The following is a 12,297-nucleotide window of genomic DNA, read 5'->3' as shown; positions in this document are numbered from 1 at the left end:
TAACATCTACTAGTTTCCATCCGGGATCATTTTCCTTCTCTGTTAAGTCTGTTGCCAATGGAATAATGTTTTGAAAATGTGTTCATTTTGCTTTCATTTTTGAAGGCTCTTTTCACTGGGGAAAGATACTGAAATAGGCACTCTGAAGCACTTTGAAGGTGTTCCACTGTCTTCTGGTTTTTATTATTTCTGTTGAAGAGTTTAATCAATCCTATTGTTGGTCATTTTAAGGTAATATGTCTCTTTTCTCCAGCTGCTTTATAGATTTTTCTCTTTGTATTTGGTTTTCAGTAATTTGGCTATGATGGGACTAAATATGGTTTTCTTTGTATATATTTTGTTTGGAGGTGGTTGTGCACATTGTCTATGACTTGATGTGTTTTCACTGCTTTAAGAAAATTCTTGAGTGTGATACCTTCATATATTGTTTCAATTCTTTCCCTTTCTTCAGGGGTCCAGATTACAGATATGCTCAACTTCTCTATCATGCCTTATATGTCTCCTATGTTTTGTTTTGTTTCGGTTTTGGTTTTCTGTTTTGTATCCTAGGTTCTCTCCAATCTTCTATCTGAATATAGTCCACCTGCCAGTATTGAGTTTCTAATCTTTTTTTTCAGCTGTGTCTTATCATATTTTAAACCCACCTATTGAGTTCCAAGCTTCAGATAGTGTATGCTTCAATTCTAGAATCTCTATTTGATTTTTAAATAAGATTCATTTTCTCTGCTGACGTCTTCCGTTTTATCCCTGATTTTTATAAACCCATTATAGTTATATTAAACTTTGTGCCTGATATGTACAGTTTTTTGATCTACTATTGTTATGTTTCTATTGTCTTCTTTTTCTCTTGGTCTTCAGTAATTGAATCTTTTCTCCTGAAAAGATATCTGGCAATTTTTGATGTCATACCAGATACTCCTTACGGAAAAATTGTAGAGAAAATTTGAGTCCTGGATTTTGTTAACATCCTACAGAAAATATTTCCCTTTGCTTCTGGCAGGCGGTTAAGAAGGGACAAATCATTTTAGCCAAAATAGGAACTTTTTCTTTTAAGACTGATTTTTGGGTTTTTTTGCCTGTTTTTGGTTAGTCTTTACTTCTACATTACAGCCCTTTAGATGTTCTATCTGAAACCCTGGGTGTTTATCAGGGTCCCTCTTTCATGGTGTCTTGAACACTGACTTGTGTCTTCTCAACCTTTGAGACTGCCAAAACTCTGCTCAGTGCTGCCTATAAATCAGTAAATGCCTTGAAGGGAAAAGCAGAGGTGAATGTCAAGTTCATGTTCTCTTGTTGACCATCGTTTGTCAAGCTGTTGCTATGTTTATAGGTCTCCAGGGCTTTCAAAAAGATTTATTAATATATATTTTAATTAGCTTTTATAGTTGTTTTGTGTGAGCAGGGAGAGTTGTGCTTTTAATAGCTGGCCTATCATAGTTGTAGGAGGAGTTGCAAAGTTCTTACTCTTAATTGCTGCTGTATGCAACTTATTAAACAGAAAATTCAAGACAAGACCTACTCCTCTAAGAATTTATAGTTTACTTTGGAGAAAAACTCATAGGGAGAACTCTTTTCTAATAGTAGACTATTACCATATGTTTATACACTAAACTAAGTTAAGAGGATCTGGGAACTCTCTGAGGCCATGGACCATGCTTAATTAATTTCTATGCCCTTAAGTAAATTCTTGTTAAATATGTTGAATTGAATGGACATGAAAACAAGTACTCTAGGAAGGAGTTCAGAGTAGAATAAAAGAATTGTGTGAGCAACAGTATCCGGGCAAGGTTGACTAGGTTATAAGGGGTTTCTTGGTAGATGTGCAATGTTTGCGTGGGTTGAGGGGAGAATAACTCAGTTAAGTTCAAGAAGAAAACATGTACCAAGCCTGAAGGTAAAGCTGGCAGGCATGGGAGACCACAAGGATACCGGTCTATTTATAACAAAGAATTTGTTTTTGAAAGTAAGTACTAGACAGGTAGAGTGGAGGCACGTGGTGGGAAGTGGAGAGTACCAGATTGTGGGATGTTGATTTTCTTCTAGGGGCAAAAGGGTTTTCACAGTACTTCCATGGGATGCTGATAAAAGTTAAGCCAACAAAATAAAAAAAGAAAGAAAAAGACGTTGAGGTTTGAGAAACATTGGTTTAAACGAATTTGTTTACTGCAAGATTTCTTTGAACCTTTTAAGTGTGCATGGTGAATTTCCAAAATTGTTTAAGTTCAGCACACTTTTATTTATAAAAGGACAGTGCTTCTTGGAACATATTTCAGAAAATTGGGATATGTGGGCATTGAAGAAACACTTGCTGGAATGTTACACTAGCATGAAGGACCCATGAAAGCTGGAGCTTTTTGGTGTTGTTCACAGTTCTACCCCTTGCAGTGAGAAGAACACCTTGCAAAAGTATTTTCTCAGTATATATTAATTGATTGAATTGTTGGTTTTCGTGGATGAAGACTGAGATCAGGGTGAAGTCAGTTTTGTTTTGTTTTTTTAACCATGATTAATCTGATAGTATGGTATAGTGTGGACTGCAGAAGAAAGACGCTAGAAGCTGAAAAACCAAAAAAGAAGCTGTTTGAATTGTCCAGAGCTAAGATTTTTTTTCTTGGAACATCCTTGAAAATGGACACTAAAATGGGTAACAGTGATATTTTGTAAAGAGAATTGACAAGATGTAGTGATAGATGAAGAAAGAAGTAAGTTCTCCAAGTACTCAGAGAGTTTGGATGGCTCCGAGGACGATGGAGTCACTGTAGGGAGGAAGGAATTTGTCTAACACTTTATTCTGTTTCATTCATGCAGTCTAATGATCTGATGGATAGGATCATGAAGGTAGTATCTAATTCCATGAAACTTTACCTTGTGTTTGAGAACTTTCTGTGTAGGAAGGATCACAGGTTTTTAAATAGCAAAGCTAGGGATGGGAGAGAGTTTGAATGAAAAATACAGAAAAAAAAACCCTATTTAACAAAATCATGCTGAATTTGAATGAAAGCAAATATTGTGCAAAGATTCTTACTTAGCCCACAAGGCAACTTTTCTTCCAGCGCTATGATATATACATATAAGGTATGGTAATTAGAACATTTGAAATTTACAGTGATGAAGATTAGGTAATTATTTTGAAGTACTCCTTTTCCAAAAGAAAATAGAGTGTTCTAGGATTATCATCAGGTAGGCTTGGATTTGGGGAATGAATAGGCTATAAGATTGGAAATGTGGGATTTGTCTAGACATACTGAGAGTCAAAATGTAGGCAAATCTGAACTACCACCACCACCCTCTACATCTGATCAAACCTTATGAGTCCCACGGGAGCTGACTTCTCCAGCTCAGAAGAGGCAATAGATGTAATGGAAGCAGCATAGACTTCAGACTCACAGACTGAGATTTAAATCCTAGGGGAGAATAAGCTGCTTCTTAGCTTTTAGTCTACTTATCTATAAAGTGGGAATAGTCAGTGTCTCACAGGATAGTTGTGAGGATTAAGTAAAATATAATTAGGCATGTGTGTATATGTCAATGAATGAATGCTGTGTTATAGTTCTTTAGATACACCTTCTACCTGCCAACCAGACTTGCTTTCCATCTAAAAGTCATGTGTCCATTAATTTTGCATCTAGGGATCTTGAAAGATGCTACATTTGTGATGATGACCGTTAGGAGTGATGATAACATTGATTTAATGATGATTACCAGAAACAAAATATTTTCAAAGGATTTACAAGTAAAATACGGTAGTTATGAGGGTCAGATGTTGGTGGGAATAGAAAAACAAAATTGTCCTTGATGGAAATGTTGTAAATACATAGATAGTAATGTCAAGAATAAAAAGGAAGTGAATCTAAAGAGCAAAACATGACTTTTCACTAATTGTAACTAACATCTCCCTTCCATTACACCAGTGAGAAGAAACTCATTACAGATGCCCTTAATAAAAATCAATTTCTGAAGAGACTGGATCCTCAGCAGATCAAAGACATGGTGGAATGCATGTATGGGAGAAACTACCAGCAAGGGAGTTACATTATTAAGCAAGGAGAACCAGGAAACCATATCTTTGTGCTGGCAGGTGGGTTTTACAGATTTGTCTAGTCATTATATAACAAACATTTGTCTGTTGTTTAATAACTTTTTGCAGACATTTATAAAAATGCAAAATGGTTTGCTCTATTTGTAGAAAATATAACAAATTGCGCTCATGAAATAGTAACATTGTTGCCCTAATCATCATAGTGATAATACTTAATATATCATGGTCCTCTAATCATCACGGGGATAACATTTACTGAATGCTTTCTGTGTCAAGTATCCTATTGAGTTCTTAATAGAGAGATCTCATTTCAACTCAGCAACTCTGTTAGACAGGAGCTATTATTTTTATGTTACTAATGTGGACTGTGTCCCAGAGAGATTGAGTAACTTATCCAAGGCCACGCAGCTCATTGTGGTGGGGGTTGAATGCAAATTTAAACAATCTGACTCAAGAGTCTGTACTTTTAATCACAGTGCTACTCACTCAACAATCACAAAAAAGTGTTTGAAAGTATTCACAGTACTTCTGGTTGTGTTGACCTTTTTACATTGTTGTACCAGGAAAAAGAAAACAATTATTTTTGTGACTCTCTAAAATGTTTTGGTAATATACCGATGATTTCAAAAGATAATTTAGGTACATTTAACCAACAGATGAATCAAATAGAATGCCTTAAGATTAAAACTGGTGTCTTATTGGGGGGGGGGTACTGGTAATTAGGTTTATTTTTCTAATTAATTAATTAATTTATTTTTAGAAGAAGTACTGGGGATTGAACCCAGGACCTTGTGCATGCTAGGCATGCACTCTCCCACTGAGCTATACCGCTCTTCCCAAGACCAGTATTTTTAGAACCATTTAAATGGCTTTCTCCATATATGATCACTTTAACATGCTTCCATGCTGGGTAGATTATAATGGTTAGATAGGCAAAGGATTTATTTCTCAAATGCATATCAAATGCATAATAAATCTTATAGTGGAATTCAACAAATTATTTTTTAGATATAGAGGCAAGAAATTATCTGAACAGGGCTTATGGTTATTGAGTGCCCTGTCAAATTCTGAACTGCCCCAACTCTTTGAGTTTTAGGGAAAAAAGTTAAGCTGGCTTGCCCAGATAGAATGGTAATCTGGGATGAGCTGTGGCCTTTTATTTTGCACTATAGGTCCTGGCAATGTAATGCTTTTATGACTTTTGTTTCTTTGAGGCCTTACATATGGAGCAGAAGTTGCCTGTCCAAAGAAATTAATAAATGTGTATTATTCTATTCATAGTGTATAAAAGATTGTTTTCTATATTTTGATTCTTTAAACATGCCAGTTTCATAATTATTGGTGTATTATTTGCCATATACATCTTTGTAGACATCCTTAAAATTATAGTCATTCACAAGCAATTCTATCCAAGAAGTGAATTATAGTCTTAATTTAGCCAAGCCTTCAAATTTTAGGGACAGGTGACCCAGAGCAACGTTCCGTCTTTCAAGTTTTCTGTTGGCCATTTCACTTCTATTTTAGTAACACGAGAGTATTCTGGCGAGAGAATGATCATTCCCTCTGGTCATTAAGTCAACCACTATTTATGGAACCTCCTAGGAAAAGGATGAGAAACTCATGTCAACCCATCTGGTTGCTTGCCAATAACTCTGATGAAAGGCTTGAGGAGAGAAGGGTTTGAACAGAAGTCAGCATCAATACAGCCATTAAAGTCAGGGCTATAGCACACATGGAAATGAAAATTGGGTGGTTTCTCAGTTGAACTGATTACGGTGTTATCTAAGAATTGAATTGTGTGATTTAACTGAGCAAATTAGTTTGTTACTTTAAAATCTCTGTTTTATGAAATATAGCATGAATAACAAAAGGTAAAATCATATTTAGCTTAAATTTTTGGTATTCCATATAACTGTTCAGTATTGCAAGTCCCATGAGCCATAACCAACTAGAAAGGAAACTTGAAATGCATAAGATCTACAATATCAACTCAACAGTACAACTAAGTGGTTTCAATGGAATAGAATTTAGTTGTAATGATTAAAAATTAAATTGTGTATCTAATCTATAAAATTCAGAGCCAAGACAGAATTTATTTCTTACTAGAATATAAGTTCTAACAGAATAAATATTGTCTCTGTTTTGTCTACACTATCTCTCTGGCACCTGGACTAGTTCCTGGTACAACATAAGTATTCAGATCAGATCTGTTGAATGAATGAGTGGACAGCGATGACCCGGAACTACTTAGTGGTGATTTGGAGAAAGGAAAGACTAATTCTTGAAGGGGAAGAGAAATGACCCCACCATATTCTTCCATTAAGAATATAGGTCTTTTTGCATATGATTTTGGTTAGGTAAGGTTTTATTTATTTGAAGAGAAAGGAGAAGCAAATTGCTGGGGCAAAAGAATTGTGAGGAAGTTGCCTCAAGTTCTGCCTCTTCCTTCCCCCAACCTTTGTTTAAAGATTAGTGTCAAGGACTCCTCTTCCTTTTCCTTTTTATGACTTTAATTTTTAGAGAGGTTTTAGGTTTACAACAAAATTGATAGAGAGGAACAGAGATTTCCCATACACCCTCTGCCCCCAACACATTCATAGCCTCTCCTGTTGTCAACTTCACTCACCAGTATGGTACTTTTTTTTTTTTTTAATCAAGGATGAGCCTACATTGATACATCATAACCACTCAAAGTCCATACTTGGTGTTGAACACTCTATAGTTAGGATAAATGCATAATAACATGTATCCATCACTATAGTATCATGAAGAGTATTTTCACTGCCCTAAAAATCCTCTATGCTCTGCCTATTCATCACCCACCCCTCACCCTTGGCAACCACTAATCTTTTTATTTTCTCCATAATTTTCCCTTTTCTATATGTTGTATAGTTGGAATCAGACAGTATTTAGCCTTTTCAGATTGGCTTCTTTCACTTAGTAATATGCTCAGCTTAAGTTTCCTCCATGTCTTTTCCTGGGTTAATATCTCATTTCTTTTTAGCACTGAATAATATTTCATTGTCTGGATGTACCACAGTTTATTTATCCACTTACCCAGTGAAGGACATCTTGGTCATTACCAGGTTTTGGCAATTATGCATAAAGCTACTATAAACATCTGTGTGCAGGTTTTTGTGTAGACCTAAGTTTTCAGCTCCTTTGGGTAATACTAAGGGGCACAATTGCTGGATTGTATGGTAAGAGTATGTTTAATTTTGTAAGAAACCACCAAACTGTGTTCCAAATTGTCTATGCCATTTTGCATTCCCACCAGAGATAAAGAGTTCCTGTTGCTCCACATCCTCTCCACCATGTGGTGTTGTTAGTGCTCCAGGTTTTGGCCATTCTAACAGGTGTTGGTATCTCATTGGTGTTTTAATTTGCATTTCCCTAATGATATATGACATGGAGCATCTTTTCATGTTTTTTCTTTGGTCAGTGCTAAAGTCTTTGGTCCATTTTTTTCATTGGGTTGTTTTCTTATTAATGAACTTTAAGAGTTCTTTGTATATTTGGTAGAACAGTCCTTTATCAGATGTATCTTTTAGGAAAATGTTTCTCTCAGTCTCTGGCTTGTCTTTTATTTCTCTTGGTATTATTTTTCTCAAGCGCTCTTCTTAGTGACTTCCTGTATTAATTCGTTGCAGTGATTGAGGGATTAGTCAACAAGCAAGGCATGGTGAAGTAACTTCCCCAAGGTCACACATCCAGGCAGGCTGACTCCAGGGTCAGGGCACTTCTCAGTTATTACAAGTTAGTCCTTCCGCCAGTGTGGACACCTCTTCTGTGTTTTCAAGACATGCAGTGATTGCTGTGTTCCTTGTACAAGAGAAATAGTTTAATGTGCTACATTTTTCATGAGGTAGAATGAATTTTAAGTAAAACACTTGCTTCAGGAAAAGAACTATGTAACAATGATAATGTTAACAATAGCTAACATTTACATGGCATTTACTATCGCTAGCCATTGTTCTATGATCGGTTTCTATAGTAACTTATTTACTTCTCACAACTGTATGAAATAATTATTATTAATATTATCCCCATTATTGACGAGGAACCCAGGCAGAGTGGGTAGCTCAAGACGAATCAGCTAACAGTGAGTAAGTGGCAGAGCTGGCTTCAGTCTGCCCTCTTAACTGCTTTCCTATAATGAGAATCATATCTTACGTCTATGTTTTGTGTACTTTCTGATTGTTTTATTTTTTTAAATTTATGGAATCTAGGTGGATTTTGATTATTTGTGTTTTCTTGCATCCTTCTTGATAGAGGGTCGACTGGAGGTGTTCCAAGGGGAGAAATTGCTATCATCCATCCCTATGTGGACCACGTTTGGGGAACTAGCCATTTTATACAACTGTACAAGGACCGCCTCTGTGAAAGGTAACAGGAGAGGGAATGCTGTATATTAAATAATTATTACACAATGGTAAAGATAATCTGTCATTATTGCATCCTGAGTCTTCTTATCTCCCGTTGTGCCCCATATTCTCTTATTAATAGAAATATTATGCTTATAAAAGGATTTATATTGAAGCACTTGTCTAAATGATTCAAGCTCTAAAAACCTGTCCATCGGATACCTGTATATAAAATATGATTATGGCTTTAAACAGAACTGATTCCAATGTTTGCTTTAGTTGCCACTTCACTTTTTCACTATGTAGACATTTGCCTTTGGCTCATCTAGAATGTTTGCTTTCTCTTCTCCATGAGGTTCTGACCATATTATAAGCCAGAAACATTAATTAAACCAATGAAAATGTATAAATATCAAAAAGGATATGAATTAATTAATGAGAGTTCTCATGCGTGACTTTTGGGATTACTTCCATTGCTTCTCCTTAGGGTTCTTATTTTTATTGACTTTATTCATGGTAGTATTAGGTTTTCTTCTGAATTACTTAGATGTGGTGTTTCTCAAGGTTTGGGACCAGGTTATGTGTGTTAGCACTGTTGCCGTATTTGATAAAAATGCAGATTCTGAGGCTCCACTCCAAACAATCTCTGACAGTGGGGCCAAGGGATTTCTATTTTTAACAAGAACGTCAAAATAGAGTATGAAAATGAATATATATATATTCACGTATCACTGAAGAATTGTGCTGTACACCAGAAATTGACACAACATTGTAAACTGATTATACCTCAATTAAAAAAATTAATAAATACAGAAATAAAAATAAAGAATGTCAAAATAATTCTAATTCACTTTAAAGTTTAGTAGACCAGAGATTTGGGTTTTGATGTACTTTTTCAGTTCTCATCACTCCTTTAAAAGAATATATTTCTACCATAATTTCATGTAGACTTTTTAGAGCTGCTACTTCTGCTCCTCTTTCTTTGTAGATTTTATTCTTGCTTTTAATGTCTTTCCTATGAAGAGGTTTTCTCAAAAACTGTCTTGCATAATCTCTTTGAAAATGATTTTATATATTTTAAGTAAAAGTAACCATAGAGATTCTTAAAATATATTGGCTCTCATTAGCAACAATGTCTAAACAACATAAAAAGGCATAAAAACATACTCACATACAGAGATCTTTAGCTTTCAGTTATCTAGGTATGAATTCTTTACTCTCTGAATTGACTGCAGGCTGGCTGGCTTTCTCTTGTATTGCATTGTATCACAGCACAAATCTAAAATACATCCTGATGATGCAGTGTATAATTAGGATTTGCAAACTAATTTTAATATCATCCCAAGCAAAACATAATTAGAAAGGAAATCTTTTGCTGCTCACTTCCAATCATGGCTTATTTCAAAGCCAAAAATGATTTTATAAAGTTGCTTACTCTTTACATCACTACTTCCTTCCATTTGCATGCTTAAATAATTCATTTTCCAAGATCTATCATTTTATGAGAGTATATGAAAAACTTATTGATGAACATTTTGGAATGTTTTCTTAATGGAAGAGCTAAACAATATTTTATTATTTTCTTGACTTTTCTAAAGCTATTACCAATGTTAAAACATGGGCACTAGATCGAGAGGTGTTCCAGAATATAATGAGAAGGACAGCTCAAGCTCGAGATGAACAGTACAGAAACTTCCTCAGAAGGTAAGAAAAACACATTGGCAGCGGAAAGAGCAGAAGATGGGGTAGCCAGATTGTGGGGATGTTGGTTTTATCCAAGTAATTTTTTTTTACTATAGCTTTTCTTATTTAAGCATTTTTCACATGATTCAACCAAAGGAGCAAAAGTATTCTCTTGCAGTATATGCTGCTGATATTAAATTATTAGCTTTGTTCACTGATTTATTTCTCTTGCTAATTTTGCCCTTCTATTGATGGAGTCATTGTATATAGTATAGAAAAATGTGCAAAAAATATCCTAAAACATTCACTTGGGTTTCTCAGTCGACTTTGAAATACGTCCTATAATTTAGAAGTAGATAGCAAAAGACAATCTTTCTCATATTGCTTTGCTTAGAATAATATTAAAATTAATTTCTTTTACTATCCTTATTCATTTTCTTTACCTGAAACATTTCCCTCATTTACATAGCCACACCATCTTCCAGATTACTATTACTTATAGCAGACTAACTTGCCCAAAATGTTATTATGCTTGCCATGATAACATGGATCCTTGGAATATACACATCTTGTCAACTGTTCTGAACCCCCAACAACTTGGACACATCAAGTTAAAGAGAAACAAATACCTATGTAACTGAAAAAGTCAGCTACGCGTTAAAAATTTTGTTTGGAAAGTTCCTCATTCAAACTATTTCTGTGTGCTTTATGGGAGGTTTGACAGTCTCTGAAGCTGCAGTACATCTTGTAATGAAATGTAACCGATGATAAGTGGTAGTAATACTAACATGTTCTGTGGTTCTCCAAAATAAAGTCTTAGGTCTTTTTAAGTATAGTGGTTTTTATCGTGCATAACTAGCCTGCCTAGCCAATGATTTTAGGGCTGTGCAGTGCCTAGCATATAGTGAGGACTTGATGAATATTGAATGAAGGCATTGTTAGTCAGTAGAACATTGCAGGCGTTAAGATTTCTCGTATGAACGCTTGCTGATCTAGTCTCCCGGACACAGTCAGAGCTTCTGGCAGAGAGCTGCTATAATGGCAAGCAGGTGCCTTGCCTATAGGCCAGACAGTGCCTTAGCATCATATTGTGGGGTCTACCTAAGTATAGGTAATCTCAAAAAAAGTTATAAAACATAATAACAAAATAAGCGCCATCATTCTAAGGAGTAGGAAGTCAGCCATGTTTTTGGAGCTCTCATTTGCACCCCCATGTCATTTCTTAGCCTTCCTTGGGGTATCCCCTCTCCTTGGAGTAATCTCTGTTCTGAGGTTCAGTGATCATACCCTTGGTATTCTTTATTATTTTGCCTATAGCTTCATTTAGCCTATTGTTGAGCTTTACAAAATAGGTGTCATTTTTGCAACTCAGCTTTTTTCCCACTCTTTTTTAAGATTCATTTATTTGGCTAATTTAGTCATTTCTCCTCTTGTAGAGTTCTCTTAAGTGACTCGACCACAGTGCATTTATCTGCTCTCCCATTGGTGGTGTTTCAGTGTTTTGCAGTTACAAACAATTCTTATACACTGGCTCCTGGCTCCATGCCTCCTGGTGCACGTGAGCAAGTGTCAGTCTAGAGCTCTCTTTTCAGAACTCAGACCTGATCATGTGTTTTTGGAGGAGCATCATTTTTTCCTTAGGGGTATCAAATTTGAAATGGTAAGAAAGAAGTATTCATCTTATAGAAATTCTATCAACAGTCCTGTGTGAAAAATGGGTAAAATAGAAGAGAAATTGCTTTAAAAGAATAATTGAATCACATTGATTGGTTAATCATATTGAGTGGAATTTCTGGGGGTTTTTTCAAATAAAAGTTTCAGTATTCTATTTCATTCTCTGTGTATTATTATCTGTAAAAATGTTCCGATTACATGCCTCCGGCTACCATTCACTTTATAAGACAGTACAATATGACTAATAATCAAAGATCATTTCCATGCTGATTCCTACCTTCCCTCCTAGATTCAGTCTTTACTTAATTATAAGGATTTAGATGAAAATCTGATCCTCCTCTGGAAGGAGGGAGCTCCTTATGCATGTTAATAAAAGAGATATTGAGATGTGGAGAGAAGCACATTTCTGCATGTGATTCACTTTGAAAACCAACAACCAATGTAAAATGTTTTTTTCCCAAAGAGGCAAAATTTCATTTTTTTCTTTTTATAGTATCTTACTAATTTTATTTATTTGCCTATAATAAATGTCTGTGA

At 35.3% G+C, this 12,297-nt stretch overlaps 1 protein-coding gene across 1 annotated transcript in view; it reads left to right on the top strand.

Annotated features, from left to right (window-relative positions):
• Window positions 1–12,297, top strand: part of PRKG2 (protein kinase cGMP-dependent 2) — a 95,340-nt gene that overhangs the window by 26,893 nt on the left and 56,150 nt on the right. The window contains exons 3-5 of the mRNA XM_074346070.1: window positions 3,912–4,078; window positions 8,312–8,425; window positions 10,002–10,107. Coding sequence (XP_074202171.1) covers window positions 3,912–4,078; window positions 8,312–8,425; window positions 10,002–10,107 — 387 coding nt within the window. The remainder of the gene's footprint in view (window positions 1–3,911; window positions 4,079–8,311; window positions 8,426–10,001; window positions 10,108–12,297) is intronic.

This window comes from Camelus bactrianus, chromosome 2 (genome assembly GCF_048773025.1).
Source record: "Camelus bactrianus isolate YW-2024 breed Bactrian camel chromosome 2, ASM4877302v1, whole genome shotgun sequence".
Classification (NCBI taxonomy): Eukaryota; Metazoa; Chordata; class Mammalia; order Artiodactyla; family Camelidae; genus Camelus; species Camelus bactrianus.
Note: the sequence above shows the minus strand (reverse complement) of the source record. Positions and strands in the feature narration are given on the sequence as shown.